This window comes from Taudactylus pleione, unplaced genomic scaffold (assembly GCF_031769625.1).
Source record: "Taudactylus pleione unplaced genomic scaffold, aTauple2 ptg001049l, whole genome shotgun sequence".
Classification (NCBI taxonomy): Eukaryota; Metazoa; Chordata; class Amphibia; order Anura; family Myobatrachidae; genus Taudactylus; species Taudactylus pleione.
Window position 1 is genome coordinate 44,795 of NW_028285450.1, and position 20,585 is coordinate 65,379.

Below are 20,585 nucleotides of genomic sequence, written 5' to 3' on the forward strand. Positions count from 1 at the left end.
TAGGAGACTGGTATCCAATATAGGCATTTCCACCAATGACAACTGCATATATTATGTGAGCGACCAAATACATTTGAACCCCAGACGTGTTGGAGGGGAAAAAACATTACAAATGCATCAGCTCAGTATGCAATAGTATTAACCAACCATGCTATAGCCATGGTAGGATGGGCAACAACCCCTGAAAGCGAGTATACTGACTTCAGGCAGAGTTACCGCCTACGGATCGGAAGAATCCGACCACGCAGGAATGGGAGCCGTAGTAACGTCTGTAATCAGATGAGTAACACGCCCATCCACCCCAGGAGGGGCTCGTGATGACCCTCAGGGAATTTGGGACTGGAGGCCAAACACTGTTGTAAAACCTCGAATCAGGCAACAGCCAGAGTCCCGTCAAGCGACCCACCCGCTAGTCAGCAACAGGGAACCCGAAGGCAAGCAAGACTGAGTTTGTATGATACCGGTGCAGGTCAACATTCACACTAACCAGAATGGACCTGCTACCAGCCCTAAATCAGGGATAATAATACCTGAAATAGGCTTCCCCCCGTGTAAGAGGGAAAGAGCCCAAAACAGCATCCAGTTCACGGCAGAGCCAACTGGGAAGTAACCACAGGGCGTATACTACGCCAATTTGCGTTTTGTAGAAAAAACGACATCCACCCAGGGTGGCAGTTGGGGTAATCCCTGCAAGGGGAATGACAGACCGTTGAGGCACCTTTAAGGAGCGATAGTCTGTGTCACAGGAGTAGAGTGCAAGGAACTGCAAGATACCCTGAGATGAAAAGGGCAGTATGGTGAAGTAAACCCAAGTGAGGTACAACAAAGGGGCCCGCCCGCGATCCGCAATCGAGAGGATCCCAAGAAACAAACCGCCCAAGGGGGTCGTGTAAGGGGCCCGGAACCAGATGGCGCCGCATACATAACCCTTTATGAGTCAAATCCTCCGCACTAACACCTGCAGCACATGACTTGCAGGATAGCAAAAATGGGTGCAGTATCACGCTCTTTCCCTTGTCAGACCTATCTGACCATGGCGGAAATATCAAGCAGCGCTATACCGGTCCTGACTGATGCTAAAATTAGCTGCAGAGACCCATTTTCCGCGTATGCAACATACAGTTCCACCTAAAATATGGCAATGTGCAGCACGCAACAGTATGTGACAAACCTCACAAATATTAACGAGTATATACATGTGAGGTCTCAGAACCACCCTAAGTACAGCTGTATTAGGGCAGATAAAGAAAAGGGATAAATATACACTGACAGGTGAGAATAAAGAACAGACAGTCAGCACTAGCATAAGTCACATACCATGCAGATATATATACATAAACATGTCATAATATACTGCACTATGTCACTGCATTCAACTTACCCAGATTCAGTGTCTGGGAAGGCTACAGCGCTGTGTACACTCACCTAAGGGTGATGTACGCAGAGGGACTGGACTCACTGCCATCTCCCTGGAGATTTCTGCTGCACACAGAGAAAGAAGCGTGGCCCACGGAGGAATGCAGCTCAGCGACGCCAGACTATGTTTACTGAAAGGCGCGCTGAGCTGAGGGGAGGAGTCGCTACAACAGGGAAGGCTTCCTCCCCTGCCCGGCTATTAACCCCCCGGGACGCCGGCTCCCAGCACCGATCGCTAAGTCCCTGGTGGTCTAGTGGACACACGGGGTATGGGGGGGGGGGGGCCCGCCGCCACTGCCGGCGCCTCTGGTCTGTCCCCAGAGACCGGAGGCACAGGACTGCATATTAAATGCGCGGATCACCGCAAGCGGTGATCCGCGACCTTACCTGCTCTCCTTGGATCCGGTAGCAATCCTGGGCGCCCGCAGAGTCCGGCTAGTACAGACTCCGGGGTCCTGCTGAGATCCCCAGATCTGTACTGGCGTCTCAGCGCCGACAGGGTGACGGAGCGGCAGCTTAGACGTCCTATGGACAGTCCGACGCTGCCGCTCTAAAAGTCCAAAGTAAAAATAAAAACTCTGTTCTTAGAAAAAATAAAGCTATGGGGCGGTTAATCAGCTCTCCACTGCACTAAACGGTGACCCGACTCTGGCCGGGCACCAACTTAAACTGAGGTGCCTCTGGCTTGGGGGTGGGGTTATAGGGAGAGTGGACCCAAGTGCATCCTGGGAGCTAAAAGCTTTAAACTTCGTGGTGCCCGGATTTGGTTCCCAACCTATACCCCAAGGTCAACCCTGTGGACCCCCTATGGACCTTGAAGTAGAAATAAGATTAAACTTTCACTGGACCATCATGACATTAACAAAAATGCATGTGAATCCCAGGTTTTGAGCAGATGTGGACCATTTTGTGGTACAACTGGAATGCCATCATGCCAATATCTGGGCGAATTCATCTCTCCACAATCTGATGGATGATGTCCAGGACCATTCCACTTGGTACAGCATATGGTCTTACATTTTCCACCTCTAGGGGTATATTTACTACAGTGAGTTTTTAGAAGTTGAGATATTGCCCATAGCAACCAGATTCTAGCCATTATCTTCTAGAAGGTGCTAGTTAAATGTTAAGTAGAATATGATTGGTTGTTATGGGCAACGTCTCCACTTCTAAAAACTCACTTTAGTAAATATACCTCCTAGTATGAGCACAGAAGATAATGCTAGAACATTTCTTCTGCCCAGCGAATGATCTTACTTGGTTCCCTCATTGAAAGAGAGCTGTTTGCGCCTTCCTAATTGTGAACGTACACCAGTGTAGTGATGCTACCTGATTTGAATTCATATGGGTGTTCCCGGAACAGGTAACCCTGAACTAGAACTTAGAGCAGATGTTAATCATACATCATTCTCAAGATGCTTGGCTTGCACCAGGGGCCACAGGACACTAAAGCCAACAGGGCAGGACAATCCACCCCCCCACCACACCTCCTAGAGGCTGTAATCATAAATGTCCAATTAAATATGGAAAATGAATGACCCGATTTTTGAGACACTAGAATGACCAAAAAACTCTTGCAGACAGTCACAGTACTGTCTGTTCAAGTGATAAGATGTCTCATTTTTAGAGTTCATTTTGAAATGCTCTTGAATGGAATCATTCAAACCACACATTTAAAATGTGGAGAACAAATCCTAAGAACAGCCTGGTTAGGGATCATATTGGATTTCTTGAAGTTGTGGGACTCTAGTGTCTGTGTCGTAGATTCTGCCTTGATCATCCAGTTAGGTGGTCAACAACCCTTTAGACTACAAGCAGCCAGCAATGTGGAGGTATTGCGAGATGAAAAGGCATTGCTTGAACAAAAAAAATGGTGAGACTGAATTCCAAAGATGAGCGTGCATTGATGACCTTCTGAAAATGGAACATGAAAGTAAGCATCCTTGTAATTATCCATTCAATGCTGTTGATTACAGATCTCAACTATGTAATTACATTTAGTAGGCTCATACTGGGATTAGGTTTTGAATCTGGTTACTAGGTTTGTAATGTAACTAGGTACACACCTCATCCGAGCCAACTGGAGTTTCATTAATTGATCAAATACACATTTGAATGTTTCTCATTTAACAATACATAGTAGTACCACCAGAGGACTATTATTACAGAAACTATGCTGCTGATGAAGATGCTTTCATGCGTAAAAACGCGTTGAACTATTCTTCTTAGAGACCTATACTTTACCGTTGTTGGTGTATTACTACATCACCTTGTCCTGGGGCCCCCACATCGCAGTAAACATTGCCCCGGACCACTCTGAACTCTCCCTACAGCATCACAGTCACTGACATTGTTACCTTGAAATAGGGATTTTCCCCAACTTTTCACCTGCTCAGGAGGTGGTGAAAACAAATTAGCAAACTGCATATCAAAATTTGCACCCGCGGAAACAGTGGCCAATAGGATTGCACGATAAGTATAACAAGAGATATAGTAAGAACATAGCTTTGTTATCTCGGTTTCTATGAAGTCCATAGGGTCCACAGGGTTGACCTTGGTGTATAGCTGGATCTGGATCCATGGGCACCACGCAGTTAAAGCTTTTGATGCTGCCAGGATGCACTTGGATCCATCTTCCTCTATACCCCGCCCCTGAGCCACAAGCACCTCAGTTTTAGTTGGTGCCCGGCCGGAGTCGGGTCACCCTTGCGCAGTGGGGCTGCAGGAGCAGCCCCTAAGCTAATTTTTAAAGAAGAAAAGAAGTTTATTAATTTTTCACTCTTCAGAGCGGCAGCATGAGACTGTCCATTAGGACGTCCACGCTGCCGCTCCTACACCCCGCTGGTGCTGCGACGCCAGTACAGCTCTGGGGATCGCAGCGGGACCCTGGAGTCTGTACTAGCAGGGCTCCGGGACCTCCTCCTCTATACCCCGCCCCTGAGCCACAGGCAACTCAGCTGGTAAGCAGCCAAGGCCGGAGGAGGAGACTAAACAGAGAGAAGGAAGACTGGAACACACAAGAAACCATACTCACAGAAATGAGAGACGGAAAACCGGTGACCAGCTACACAGCCCATATGAAGCCAGGTGCGTCAGGGTGCGTGCCCTGTGGACCCTATGGACTTCGTAGAAACAGAGATAACAAAGGTAAGTTCTTACCATATCTCTTGTTTTCTGCTTCAGGGTCATAGGGTTGACCTTGGGGATGTCCCAAAGCAGTTCAACTAAGGGCAGGGACGCTCCTGTACAGAAAGGAGAATCCTGAGAGGCAAAGGTGTCAAATGCATAGAACCTCAAAAATGTCTGAATGGAAGACCAGGTGGCTGCCTTACATAGCTGAACAGCAGAGGCACCACGTCTAGCAGCCCAAGAAGGACCCACAGACCGAGTGTAATGAGCCTTAATGGAGGCTGAACAGGTAAACCCTCCTGTATATAAGCCTCACAAATAACAGAATAAAGCCAACGGTCTAAAGTTTGTTGGCAGGCCAACCCCTCCTGTGAAAACCAAAGAGGACAAACAAGGAATCAGACTTCCTAATGGAATCAGTCCGGTCCACATAAATTCTGAGAGCACGGACTACATCCAAGGAAGCCTCACCAGCTGAAAGATCAGGTGACCGAAAAGCTGGCATAACAATTTCCTGATTAATGTGGAACTTGGAAACCACTTTAGGCAAAAACTCAGGAAGAGTGCAAAGCACCGCTCTGTCCTGGTGAAAAATCAGAAAAGGGGGACGACAGGAAAGCGCCCCCAATTCTGACACCCTCCTGGCAGAAGCAATTGCCAGGAGAAAAACAGTCTTAAACATCAACTACTTGAGCTCCACCGACTCAAGAGGCTCAAAAGGAGTACCCTGCAGAGCCCGAAGAACCACCAAGTCCAAAGGAGACACTGGAAGCCCAAAGGGAGGCTGGATTCGAAGAACACCTTGGAAAAAGGTGTGAACATCTGGCAGTGTAGCGATCCTACGTTGAAATCACACAGACAGTGCAGACACATTAACCTTCAGAGAGGCAAGACATAAGCCGAGGTCCAAACCTGACTGAAGAAACGCCAAAATCTTAGAAACACGGAACACTGGAGGATCAAAGTTTCTGGACTCACACCACTGAAAGTAAGTGTGCCACACTCTCTGGTAAATCCTAGCGGAAGCAGGCTTGCGCGCCCGAAGCATGGTACTAATAACAGAGCCTGAGAATCCTCAAGATCTTAAGATGGCTGTCTCAAGAGCCACGCCGTCAAAGACAGCCGATCCAGATCCTGGGAAAAGGCAGGGCCCCTGAGACAACAGGTCCCGACGCTGAGGAAGAAGGTACGGAGTGTCGATGGAGAGGCTCCTCAGATCAGAGTACCAAGGACGTCTGGGCCACGCTGGAGAAACCAGCAGAAGCGTGCCGCCGTCCTGCTTGCATTCCCGCAGGACCCGAGGCAGCAGGGATATCGGAGGAAACAGATATGCCAGTTGAAACGTCCATTTCACCGACAGTGCGTCTACCAGACTTGCGCCTGCGTCTCTTGTCCTTGACCCATAAATGGGCAACTTGTGATTGTGACAGGAGGCCATCAGGTCCAGCTCCGGCAGTCCCCATCTGTCCACGAGTAATTGAAATACTCTGGGTGAAGCGACCATTCCGCGGGATGCACGTCGTGACAGCTGAGGAAGTCTGCCTCCCAATTGAGGACTCAGAGGATGAAGACTGCCGAGATTGCTGGAAGGTGGCACTCCATCCAAGCTAGTCTGCGAGACACCTCTGACATTGCAGCAGGACTGCAAGTTCCTCCCTGGTGGTTGATGTACGCCACCGTGGTGGCGTTGTCGGATTGAAATTGTACTGCCCTTCCTTGAAGAGCGGTGCCGGACGACAGCAGGGCCCTATACACCGCCTGCAGCTCCAGAATGTTGATGGGGAGAACCGCTTCTTCCGCAGTCCAACGGCCCTGAAGTGACAATGAGCCTGTCACTGCCCCCCAACCCCGGAGACTGGCATCTGTTGTGAGCAGAACACAGTCCGGAATCCAAAAGGGGCACCCCTCCATGAGATGAGCTGTCTGAAGCCACCAAGCTAGAGACAGCCTAACTTCCGGGGACAACACCAGCATCTGAGACCGGATCCGGTGAGGTAACCAGTTCCATTCGGATAGAATCAGCCCCTGCAGGGGACCGGAATGGAACTGGACAAATTCCACCATGTCGAATGCCGACACCATGGACCCCAGAACTCTCATTCCCGAGTGGACCGACATTCAGCAACTGCTCAGGCAACTTTGTATCGGCAGCTGTAGGGAGGAGACCTTTTCCGGAGTCAGAAAGATCCTTTGCTGGCGAGAATCTAGCAGGGCTCCCAAATGACCATCCGTTGTGATGGGATCAGACTTTTTCCAATTTATCAACCACCCGTGTGCCTGCAGGCAAGTGATCATCAGGTGGAGATGTTGAAGCAGTACCTCCGGGGAGCTTGCCAGCAGGAAGAGGTCTAGATAAGGCAACAGCCGTATACCCTGGCTCCGAAGATATGCGGCCATGATAGCCATCACTTTGGTGAATACCTTTGGTGCCGTGGAGAGGCCAAAGGGTAGCGCCCGAAACTGGTAGTGACGTTGCAGTATAGCAAACCTCAGATACTGCTGGTGTGAAGGTGAAATAGGAACATGGAGGTAGGCGTCCTGAATATCTAGGGAGACCATGTAATCACCCGGTTCCATCGCCAGAATGATGGAACGTAACGTTTCCATCCCGGACTCGGGAACTCTGAGGAATTTGTTCAGACACTTCAAATTGAGAATAGGGCGATGAGAACCATTTGGTTTCTGCAGCAGAAACAGAGTAGAGTAGTACCCCGACCTCTGAGGAACGGGCACAATGACCGCTGCTTTCAACAAGGACTCTATAGCTACCTGAATCTGTAAAGCTTTTGTTTTGTCCTGAGAAGGACTCTTACAGAAAAACTGGTGGGGCGGTCTGTGCCGAAAAGACAGGGCGTACCCCTGGGAGACCATTTCTCGAACCCAGGCATCTGTGGTGGTATTGTGCCAGCACTGGGCAAATTGAAGAAGTCGGCCTCCCACTCTGGGGTCCCCCAGAGGGAGGCCCGTGCCATCAGGCAGAAGGTTTATCTTCTTGCTTGGAAGAAGGGCGCCTAGCACTCCATATGCCTGCTTCTTGGATTTAGAGGCGGCCTTGGTCGCCGACTGCCTCGGGAAGGACTGACCATTGGCCTTACCCTGAACCCGAAAGGCAGAGCTCCTGACCTTAGCATGCGTTGTGGTCGAAGGGAGAAAAGCTGACTTGGATTTAGCCAGAGTATTCACTATTTTGTCCAAGTCTGGACCAAATAACTCCCCATTAAAGGGTAAGGCCTCCAGGCCCTTGTTAGAATCTGCGTCTGCTCTCCAGGACCCTCAGCCACAAGGACCGACGAGCAGACACTGCTGCCGCCGAAACCCTAGAGGTCAGTAGACTTGCATCCAAAGATGCTTCCCCAATATAGGACGCAGCATCTCATCTGTCCTATTAACGTTCTCTGGACATCCAGAGCATCGTCTGGAAAGGTATCCTCTAATGCGTTGGACCAGCTCTCAATGGCTTTAGCCACCCAGGAGATGGCCATGGACGGACGGGCCACTGCCACTGAGAGAGAGTAGATGGACTTTAGACAAGTCTCCACCTTCCTGTCAGTGGGATCCTTCAGGGAGGAGATAGACCGTAAGGGCAATGTAGTGCTTTTGCTTAAGCGGGTGACATGGGAATCCACCGCCGGTGGGGTTTCCCATTTCCTGCAATGAGCCTCAGGAAATGGATAATTGGATGCCAGCCGTTTTTGTGGCTGGAATCTCTTACTGGGCAACTGCCAAGCCCCCGCCATATGATCTGTCAGCTGGTCAGACAGGGGAAAAAAAAAAAACCAGTCGAAGCCACCTTGGCCTCCTTAAAATTAGGATACTTCGACCTAGGGGTCGGTGCATCATCCTCAATGTGAAGGATGGCCCGCACCACCCTAACCAATGCCAGAACATTAATGGAGGATTTAGTCTCTACCTCCTGAGCCGTGGCGTCCGAGTCCTCATGTACCCCCCCCCCGTCATCCGAAGACATGGCAGTGTCCGTTAAATGCGCAGCCTGGGCCGCCAGCACTGGATGCTTAGACGCCTTTGGAGGCATGTCACCCTGTAACATCGACTGAAAAGCCGAAGACGAGGCCTCAGAGGAGGAGTGGCCGCATGAGGAACACAGCTCAGCGTCGCCAGTACAGATGAGAAAAGGCGAGTAGCCGCTAAACAGGGAAGGCTCTCTCCCCTGGCTAGTCATTAACCCCAGGTATGCCGGTTCCCGCCTCCAGCCATTATTCCCTGGTGGTCTAGCGGACGCGCGGGGTATGCTTGAATAGGTAGAGCATGCCGCCGCTAACTAGCACCGCCGGTCTGTCCCCAGAGACCGGCGGGTAAAGACTGTATTTCCTGCAGCAGACTTGGGAGTTCCCGGAGCCCTGCTAGTACAGACTCCAAGGTCCCGCTGGGATCCCCAGAGCTGTACTCGCGTCGCAGCGCCAGCGGGGTGTAGGAGCGGCAGCGTGGACGTCCTAATGGACAGTCTGATGCTGCCCATCTGAAGAGTGAAAAATAAATAAACTTCTTTTCTTCTTTAAAAATTTGCTTAGGGGCTGCTCCTGCAGCCCCACTGCGCAAGGGTGACCCGACTCCGGCCAGGCACCAACTAAAACTGAGGTGCCTGTGGCTCAGGGGCGGGGTATAGAGGAAGATTAACCCAAGTGCATCCTGGGAGCAGCAAAAGCTTTAACTGCGTGGTACCCGTGGATCCAGATCCAGCTATACCCCAAGGTCAACCCTGTGGACCCCCTACGGACCCTGAAGTAGAAAAATGTAATTCCCCCCACAGAAAAAACAATCTCCAGAAATTGTGCACATATATAAACAGATCTGGAGTGGTATTGCATTGTAGGTTGTAAGTGCTTCCTAGTAGCTGGGTACACAAACGAAAGCAGGAGCTGTAACGGCATAGGCCCCGAGCACCACCAAATTCCAACTGCGCACCCCTCATTGTCAAGGAGGCACAACTACCTTGACAAGCATTTAGGTGCTGCTGTTCTTGCAGGATCGAGATGTAAATGTCGGCGCAAATGAACAATTGAAATTATTTAAAACAACAACTTCTTAAAAAAGGCTATATACACCATGATTCAGTGCGTCTCTTCAACCCCCCCCCCCCAAAAAAAAGACAAAGAAAAATAATCATACCAAACTCCATTACTTTTAGTTCCACATGTCTTGGGAGGAGCCTTTCGCTGAGTACACACGTTGTTTAGTTTGTACCCTGCTTAGGTATTCCTAATATGAGCGATGAGCTCGTTTACACATAGCAAGTGCAAAGTTTACACTCTGGTTTGGACTCTTTCCCCACAATAAATGTAACTATTAAAATCTAGTAATAATTTTAAAGCACAGTTTAATATAGTTTTATAATTAAAATACTAAACAAAATAAAAACAAAGAAAGTTTACCTGAATAGCAGTCTGCGATGTTTTGGAGACTGACAGTTGGTTGTAGTTTCCTGTACTGTCAATCATTAGTGGCCTAGAAAGCAATGCAAACACATTATTGGGGTATTTCTTTACAGTATGCACACAAAAATATACATCTCTCTCTCTCTCCCTCTCTATCCACCTATCTATATCTCTATCCATCCATGAATCTCTCTCTCCATCTATGAATTTCCACACTAACACTTCACAGTTTTAATGTGGGAACTTCCATACTCTCTGCCGATTGGATTTTGTATATTTGGAAAGTGTTGATGGCCTTTTTGGCCAAGCACTCCACCTATCTATATATACTTTGATGTTTGTTTAATGGTAGGATCCTTAAAAACACCTATCAGTATATAATTTGTTTGTGATAGTTTATGCAGCATTCCAGAATATCCATGGTTGTGATAACGATAAGACTACACACACTATATAGGACGACATATTCCTAATCTGGTACACTACACTACAAGAGCTTCAACCCTTAATTACAGTCCTATTTCAATTAATTTCCTGGCTATCAAACTTGAGCTACATGGTTCCAAAATTGCATCACCTCTTCATATGAAGGAAACAGATGAAAACAATAACCTTTGAGCAACCAGCTTGCATCCATAAAGACTTAAAATGGGATTACCAAGATACCAATTTGTGCGCATCAGATGTATTACCTCCGATGACCATCAGGATGCTACTGATATTTGATTTATTTATTGGTTTATCTCCAGTAGCTACACCAGCATCCCAACAGATGCAACAGATCCTTTTAATAAGATGCACCCTAATGGTCACCGACAACATACCAATCCCTGCCAGGAGGGAATGGATCAAACATTCTCCTCTGCCTGTGGATCCACAAATTGAGCTGCATTAGCCCACCGAGCACGAATGAACAATACAGCCTTTGTTTCTTATAGACTTGTATTTCTACATACAAGTTTATCCATGCTGCTTTCCCATGGTCTGCTTATTAATTATATAACTGGATATCATAAATATACCAAGTACTATCCTTATAATGATCCTATTCACCATTTTGATACGCAACACATTAATTCTCTATTTTTGATTGCCGTTTCATTCTCTGTTAATATTTCCCCAAGCCTGTACAGAACCACAATCGTAACAATCTGATAATTTTGCTACCAGCTGGCACAACCCCCTCATGTCCCTGTAGCCAATAGCTTCTTGCCTTGCCTTTAGCATACCCACACTTACGTATGTTACGGTTGTCGAGCAAAGCCAGTCTGCAATCTAGTACCATTGGCTGTATTCTGCTACATCTGCATTATATATATGGTAAGCTACCCAATTTGTGACATACAATCATGACAAATGGTACTTCATTTAACCACATGTATGCAGACAACCACTTTGATGGGGATAGTTTATCCACTTCTTTGCCTAACTCCGTTATATACATATTGATACCCATTTTGACATGAATCATTATAACCCTATTCCTGCTTGACGACCAAACGGATTGCATGCTGACAAATTTCATAAATGGCTGTTCCATGGAGGATATTATTATTCTTCAGGGGACCATACATCTACGACTGATTGCTACTATTGCCCGTTCTGCCGACGCTGGAAAATCAGAGATATTCAACATGTTACACAATCTCAATTCCCTGATTCTGACTAGAAAATGGTCGGAATCGGCAAGTCGGGGATTTAACATGATTAATTACCTGATCCACCGACAGGTTGCGAATCACCGATGGCCGTCGACCCCCGGTTTGGATCGCAGATCGGGGAGTTGGGGCTTTGGATGTATATCAATTTCTTACATTTTCTGTGTTAGATGGGACTGATTCAGACAATACTTTACCTTTTATCTATAATCTTACATGCTCAAAAGGGATGTCTAGAGGAAGAGATATTCTGCCTGTTGTATAGTCTTCTAGGTTTATAGTGTCTTGTACCATTGAATTGTTGAAGGATAAAGACTTTTCACCCCCCCTCCCCTAAGGGTTAAATCTTTCTCCAAATAAAAGTGCCCCTTTAAGTGGGAGGTTACAGTTACTATTGTTATTTCTTAATATGGTATAAATGTAAAATTAGTTTTGTTAGCATACAATGAGTTTATAGAATTAGCAAGTGAATGCAACCAAAATTATGTAAACACAAATCACATTATGCACACAGCAAACATAGCATTCCCAATAGGCTGTTTTAGCACGGCACTGCGCCCTGCTTGATTTCAAAAGGGCAGAATGTGCCCTGTCCTTTTGGCGGCACCCTGCTAAAACAAACTGCCGGGTGCGGTCATTGCAGGCCGCGGGTAGGAGAAATTGTGGGGCAGCCATCACCGCCGGAGAATAGATGCCGTGCGCATGCGCACAGCATGTATTCACAGAGAGATGAGACTAGGGGGTAGCCTGGCATGTACGCAAGTGCTGGGCATGCCCCCAAGAGCGATGAAAAGGGGGCGCATCTTAAAGACAAGCCCCCTTTTCTCATGGTCACAGCTCCGTTTTCGGGCACTAGAGTGCCCTCTCTACGGTCCGGCGCCCTGCCCCCTGCCCCGCGCCGGACCTAGAGTGGACACTAGCAAACACACACTTCACTCATGGCTTTCTCAATGCAAATAACCAGATAGCTGATCGGCATCAGTTTCAAAAACTTACATCCTCCAGTCCTAGGTTGCTTGTTAATATGACACTTAGACCCGAAAGTCCCTCACTCGCAAAGGACAGCTCTTATCGGGAGAGCGGTCATTTGCTTTTTTTCTACATGCATACCGGCGTAATTAACGGCGGCATATATGTGATGAGTGGCGGGATACATCGCATGGAAATTGCGATGCCTCATGCATCCCGCCCTCTGTCTTTATCACAGTCAGGTTCAAAGACGTACTTGTATGATTGTGAATCTCAGATTTTAACTTCAAAGTCAAATTATTAGTATTAGTTGTTGATGAATGCTTTTAGAAGAGTTTCATTGCATTCCCAGATGATTGGTTGCTTATATAGCAAACCATAAAACATGTCCAATATACAGATCATTATCAGGGCAAGACACATTACGTCTCCCACCACCTGAGGTACAGGTTGACATATGTAGATGCCCAAGTCGTGTCCATTTCTGTACCTCAGGTTTTGCAGAAATAATCAAAAACAAAAATAGTATTTTGTTCAATAAGAATATGAAAAATTCATTGAATTCACTAGTACACTGTGTGCTCAAACCTTTGCCATGGTAAATGCTGGTACATAGCAATTCTACATCATACATACAAAGTAATGCCTCTGAATTCAGAAACATATATTGTACTTTGCTCAGTAGAACAATGGGAATCCCTTATTTTTGAAGGTAACGCTAGGACACATTTTCACAGAAGTTCACAAAAGTGCAAGCTTTTTCCCCATTAGACCCCCTATACTGGACACTACTGATCTCCCTGGTGGATGGGTTCATTGGGAAGTGCATACAGTGTGGGATCTATCCTCATGCATTCATATTCAGCTTTGGTGATGATCCCTTTTCATAGGCATTTTTGAAAATGTTTCCATTTTCTTTACAGAAATTGCTATGAGATTTAATTCCACAGCCAATCGCCACTGTTGAATTGTCTTTAAATTTCTGCTAAAAATAGTAGAACATAACCTCCATAAGACAACAACCTCCTTTATCGGATGGTTTTATAATAATGTTCCTCCAGCTCGCAAAGTATTTTAACCACTTAACTAATTTTTTTTTTCACAAAATGCCCCCAAAATTGTAGTTATTTTATTAGCAAATCATGTAAATAGTTATTTAAACTTGACTCAATACATATTTTTTTTTCCAAAAATGTAAAATCACGCTTAAATAGCTATTTATTATATAACGTGATAATAAAATGTACCATTTCAGGGTAGTTGAAAAAAAATAAAATATATATATATATATATACACATACATACACACACACACACACACACACACACACACACACACACACACACACACACACACACACATATATATATACATACACACGCACATAGTACAGTGTGTATGTATATCTGTATGAGTAGACCCTGCCCAATCACTTGTCAGCAGTGATCAGGCAAATGCCATGGGGGGCAGACAGCAGAGGCAGCGCTAATGTACCTGTGTACCGACAGTCGGCAGTGTGTACCCGGCGGAAGGGGAGGGAGGTCTCGGCGGCAGGAACTTCAGCAGATGCGGCGGATATTAGGAGCTGGACTGCGGAAGGCAGCCACGCTGGGAGGAGTGTGTCGCTGGCTGGACAAAGTGCAGCAGCCGCAGCGACTACAAGGAGTTGAGGCTACTGCCTTTGAACGGGCCGGGAGGGATGAAGCCAGCTTCCCGATCACTGCTGGCCACAGCGATCAGGACACGCGGCTGCTGCTGCTTCAGCCACAGCTGTTCTTGCAGCCACGCTGGGAGGAGGATGATGCCGGGTGCCCGTTCACTGTGGCCAGCAGTGATCGGGACACAAAGGAGGGGGAGCCGATAGTGTAGAGCAGGGGTGGGGAACCTTTTTTCTGCCGAGTGCCATTTTGATATAACATTATTTGCTGGCCCAGTCATGGCCACACCCCCTCCATGTGACGTCACATAAGGGCGGGGCCACAATCGACGGTGATTACAGAGGATGCTCTGGGGAGCTGTAAGGGCAGCGGTGTGACAGTATGAAGTGTTCCAAGGACGCTCCAGGCAACACTGCTGCATAGATTCTGGCTGCAGGGTGCCGTTCTAGGCACCCTACTAGCCAGATGAGGCTAGCAGAAAAAAGCACAGAGGGCCAGACCAAATGATTCCGAGGGCCTTATAAGGCCCCCGGGTCTGAGGTTCCCGATCCCTGGTGTAGAGGGACCAGGAGGTCCCTCTTATATAGGCGGCTGCGGGAAGATTAGCTTCCCGCAGCCGCCCAGTGGGCATTTCTGACTGCTCGTATCAGATAGGACCATGTCAGGTAAAGCCCAGTCTGGAATGGTCATATCTGATACGACCATGCCAGGCAATTGGTTAAGGCTAAAAAGAATGCTTTATTCAAATTCTGTGAACTCCTGGATCTATTAGTGATAGAGAGTCTAGGTCATGTGATACCAGTTCCAAAAATACCTGAATCTGAACAGATTTGTGAATTAGGGAGATTTTTTTTTTCCCTAAAAAGTAATGGGTTTCCCCATGTTTTGTACTTTATCATCTTGTTCTTTTCAGTAGATCTTCTAAAGCACAGGTTCTAAAACTCGGTCCTCAGGATCCCAAACAGTGCATATTTTCCAGGTCTCCTCACAGAATCACAAGTGCGATAATTAGCTCCACTAAAATGTGTCAGTGAGCAATGAATACATCTGTGCACCTGCTAGGTTACCTGGAAAACGTGTACTGTGTGGGGTCCTGAGGACAGAGTTTGAGAACCACTGTTCTAAAGCATCTGGTTAATGGGCTTTGTTTTTATTAAATCTTCAGAAAACGTTTTTGAGTGAATAGATTATGTATTTTTATATATCAAATCTATCCATGCCAAGGAGCTTGGGGAGAAAGAAGACCCTTGGAGAATCAAGTTCAGCATTTTGTCTGGGAGGTTAATGATTTGTAATGTATCAGTGTTGCCTATCTCCTTAACATTCTGTATTTGTGTCCCAGACTCATCTCTTTTTGTAATTTCTCTGTCATATTTCTTGTATGTCTTGAATGATTCCACAGAGATATCCGTATTTACCGCTAAAAAATCCCTTTCCCATGTTTGTTGTATAGGTTAAATTATCAGACATCTCACCATCAGAAGTATCAACTATTGAAGTTGAGGAGCCTGTTGGATTTATGTTCTGTAGTCTCTCTCATGCATACATTCCATTGACATTTGCTGTTGTGTAATACCCCTTTTACACCAGAGCAAAAACCTGGGTTTTTACTGGGTCTACCCATGTCGCAGCTCAGTGTAAATGAGTCCCTGAAAAATAACCCGGGTCAAGTGACCAGGCAATCCAACCCAGGTAGCTACCAAGGTCGAATCCAGGATGTACCTGGGTAATGGTGCAGTGTAAATGATGCAACCCTGGTTATCCGACCTGGGCCATGCCTAAAATGAGCCGATTGGTGACTGTGGAGCAGTCACCTCCCACTTTTTATGACCTCACAAGTTTAGCAGGGCAGACCCAGGTTCAGTGTGAACGGGGCTGGATTGAGAATAACCCAGATCGATGGTGCTGTGTAAACGGTGTCTGACCTGGGTTGGAACCATGTCTGAAAACCCAGGTCGGACCAGGTTTTTGGTGGAAGAGAGGTATAAGTAATAATTTCTATCTAGCGTTCCCGCTAGGCTGTTTTAGCGGGGCGCGGCGCCCTGCCCTCCTTCTGGAGGGCAAAAAGCACCCTGCCCTCCAGGAGGAGGGCAAAAAGCGCCCTGCCCTCACAGCCTGCGGGTGCCGTTCTCACCAGCGGGACGCAATGTCCCGCGGGTGGAGAAAAATGCGGTGTCACGGTCACCATCGGAGAATAGACGCCGGGCGCATGCGCCCCGGCATCTATTCTCCCTTTCTGCAGAGCTTGGGGGCTGCCCGGCATGTCCGTAAGCGACGGGCACGCCCCCAAGTATGACGAAAAGGGGACGCGTCTTATAGACACGCCCCCTTTTCATGACCACGCCCCCTTCGGACGCGCGAGCGCCTTCGGCGCGCGCATAAAGTTGCCCTCTCTAGCTCCGGCGCCCTGCCTGTTAACACTATCTATCCCTTACAAATTTCTTATATTTTTCTCTAAGTTCTTCTCAGATTGGTCAATCTCCATTGTATTACTTTGGTATGTTTTTTGCAAGGACTGCAGGCTTTTGCGCACTGTCAATTTCTCCCCGCTTTGGATATTGTGTTTGTATAATGTTCCATTATTTGAGTATAATGATTTAGGAGAATATTTATTAGATCTCTTTCACAGTCATTGTGCAAAGACTCATCCAGCTCAAAAACTTAGAATTTGGCCTGCGGTGCCTAGGTGTCATGTTATTTTTAAGATAATTGTCAAAGGCAGCCTATTCCAAAAACCTTTGGTGTGTTTAATTCGTAAATTCTTGGTGTAATGAACCAGCCCAACTGTTACCTTCAACAATGCCTAGGTTGGCAGTTTCGCCCCCCCAAAAAATGCTTATTTTATCATTAAATTTGGTTCGTCTATCAATATGGTCTTAACTGAGGTTAAAGCTTGTCCTGTTTAGATTGCTTTGTAAACAAATGAAGAAGCCAGGTTAGGAATATTGATTAAATTGAGTTTTTAGTTATATCTAATATTTGTATATATTTCTAATTTCTTCAATCTTTGTAATATGTTTTGCTAAGCTTTAACTATATAAAGATAGCCCTGTTTTTAATGTTCATCTATTCAAAAAAAAACGTACTGATTTTAATTACACTGACCTCACATGCCATCTGACCAGTTTTCAACTTTAAAAAAAAAAAACTTTAAAAAGTATTTGTGGCGCACAGAAAGAATTTTCTCAAAGAACTCCTATGAATTAGATTTAGTCACTTTAAAAAACAAACTTACATATTTACCAGAAGAGATGTAATCACAAGCATGCACATACTTTGTGCTGCAATGTTTAATGTGCCGCAAATGGAGGAACATGAAGAGGAGATTAATTTAAAGTGCGGCGATTTTTGCTGCAGGAACGAAACGACTGCTTTAAATTCCACAGCAATAATCCCTATGCATGACATTCATCCTTTTTCCGCAGGCTCTACAAGTTGAAGCCGGATGCACTCAAAAACTGCCGAGTAACAGTGGAGAAAATCCCACTCCTATGCAGACATCCTACACTTTAAATGTATGCGCTCATCCAACAGTACCGCCCTTTCTCTCAAAACAGTTGTATTTTAAAGAACCTCATCTCCTCCCAGTCCTCAAACCCTCCTTGTGAAATTGCCACATTCAACTCCCTCCTCTGCCCCTATACTCTGACACCCCTGCTCCCTGCGCTTGACTTTGGCACCAACTTCACATCTTAAACTGACTCCATATGTTAGGACAAATCAGCTCCCTCCTTTCCTAGACCACCACTCCTTGACCCTATCCCCTCCACTACCCAACTCCTCTGTTGCTCATCCCATTTTCCCACATCAGGCACTGTCCCAGCTGCAGTCAAGCATGCCCTTGTCTACACCATTCTTAAAAAAAACACCCTTGATCCCAACACTCTCTCCAACTACCGCCCTATCTCTCTCTTCCCATTTGCCTTCAAACTCCTTGAGCGGAATGTCTACAACTGCCTTAATGACTATCTTTCCTCGCACTCACTGCTCAATCCATTTTAGTCTGGCTTCCGTCCTCACCACTTCACTGAAACTGCCCTCATGAAAGTCAGCAATGAACTCCTTGCTGCTAAATCAAAAGGCCACTTCTCTCTACTAATGCTTCTCGACCTCCCTGCTGCTTTTGACACTCTCTGTACCAACCTCTCCTCCTGCAAATCCTTCACTCCCTCGGTCTGCAAGATACTGCCCTCTCACCTCTTTCTCCTCTCATGATTCCACTTCCACTAACAGTAGGTGTCCCCCAAGGTTCTGTTCTGGGACCTCTCCTATTCTCCCTCTATACGTCCTCTCTAGGTGAGCGCATCAGCTCTTTTGGCCTCCAATATCTCTATGCCGAGGACACTCAGACCTACCTCTCCTCCCCTGACCACTCCCCTCACTCGTATCTCCAACTGTCTCTGCTATATCTTTATGGATGTCCCAGCATTAACATGTCTAAAATCAAGCTGATCACCTCCCCACCCTCCCGCATAACCTCACTTGCCACAATTTCATTATTTATTGGCCGCACAACCATCTCCTCTAGCCCCAAGTACGCAGTCTTGGATTTATCCTTGACGCCTCCATCTCCTTCAAACCACATATTCAGTACCTTCCACAGTCCTGCCATTGCCATCTAAGAAATACAGTGCCTTCCCCCCTTGTATTCACCCCCTTGACTTTTTACCTTTTTTGTTACATTACAACCTGTAATTTTTTTTTTATCTGAATTTTATATGATGGATCTGCACATTGTCTAATTTGGTGAAGTGAAATGAAAATTTGCATGTGCATATGTAATCACCCCCTTTGCTATGAAGCCCCTCAAAAGTTCTGGTGCAACCAATTACCTTCAGAAGTCACAATTAGTGAAATGAAGTCCACCTGTGTGAAATCTAAGTGTCACATGACCTGTCAGTATAAACACACCGGGAGCACCATCAAATCCATCATCAAATGGAAAGAACATGTTACCACAACAAACCTGCCAAGAGAGGGCCGCCCACCAAAACTCACAGACTGGGCAAGGAGGGCATTAATCAGAGAAGCAGCACAGAGACCAAAAGGTAACCTGAAGGAGCTGCAGAGTTCCACAGCATAGACTGGTGTATCTGTGCATGTGACCACAATAAGCCGTACACTCCATAAAGCTGGGCTTTATGGAAGAGTGGCCAGAAAAAAGCCATTACTTAGTGATAAAAATAAGACAACAAGATTTGTACGGAGGAAATGTACGGAGGAAGGTGCTCTGGTCAGGTGAGACTAAAACTTAACTTTTCGGCCACCAAGGAAACCGTTATGTCTGGTGCAAACCTAACACATCCCATCACCCCAAGAACACCAACTCCACAGTGAAACATGGTGGTGGCAGCATCATGCTGTGGGGATGTTTTTCAGCAGCAGGGACTGGGAAACTGATTCGAGTTGAGGGAAAGATGGATGGTGATAAATACAGGGATATTCTTAAGCAAAACCTGTTTCAGTCTGCCTGTGATTTGAGACTGGGACGGAGGTTCACCTTCCGGTAGCACAAAGACCCGAAGCATACTGCTAAAGCAATACTTGAGTGGTTTAAGGGTAAACATTTAAATGTGTTGGAATGGCCTAGTCAAAGCCCAAATCTCAATCCAATTGAGAATCTGTGGTCAGACTTGAAGATTGCTGTTCACAAGCGGAAACCATCCAACATGACGGAGCTGGAGCAGTTTTGCCTCGAAGAATGGGCAAAAATAGAAAGGGGCAAGGTGTGGCAAGCTCATAGAGACTTATCCAAAGCGACTTGCAGCTGTAATTGCCGCAAAAGGTGGCTCGATAAAGTACTGATTTTAGGGGGGTGAATAGTTATGCACGCTGAAGTTTTCTGTTATGTTGTCCTAAATGTTGTTTGATTCACAATATAAAAAAATATGAGATATGGTAAGAACTTACCCTTGTTATCTCTATTTCTACGAAGTCCATAGGGTTCCACAGGATACCTTGGGGTATAGGTGATGACGTCAGGCACGGACACCACAGAGTTAAATTTTCAGCCTCCCAGGATGCACCAGGGTCCCTCTCCTATAGCCCACCCCCAAGCCAAGGCAATTCAGTTTCGTAACAAGCCATAGGCCGGAGGAGGAGAACAAAGAGAGAAGAAAGTCTGGAACACACAAGAATCTCACCAGAAGGAGACGGAGAAACCGGTGACCAGATCAAAGCCCATCTGCAGTACAGGTGCGACAGGGCGGGAGTCCTGTGGAACCCTATGGACTTCGTAGAAATAGAGATAACAAGGGTAAGTTCTTACCATATCTCATTTTCTACTTCAGGGTCCATAGGGTATCCACAGGATACCTTGGGGATGTCCCAAAGCAGTATCCTTTAAGGGTGGGGACGCTCC

At 46.6% G+C, this 20,585-nt stretch overlaps 1 protein-coding gene across 1 annotated transcript in view; it reads right to left on the reverse strand.

Moving 5' to 3' along the window:
- LOC148453970 (uncharacterized) overlaps positions 1–20,585 on the reverse strand; it is a 110,705-nt gene that overhangs the window by 33,730 nt on the left and 56,390 nt on the right. Inside the window, exon 8 of the mRNA XM_088461438.1 lies at positions 9,936–10,008. Coding sequence (XP_088317564.1) covers positions 9,936–10,008 — 73 coding nt within the window. The remainder of the gene's footprint in view (positions 1–9,935; positions 10,009–20,585) is intronic.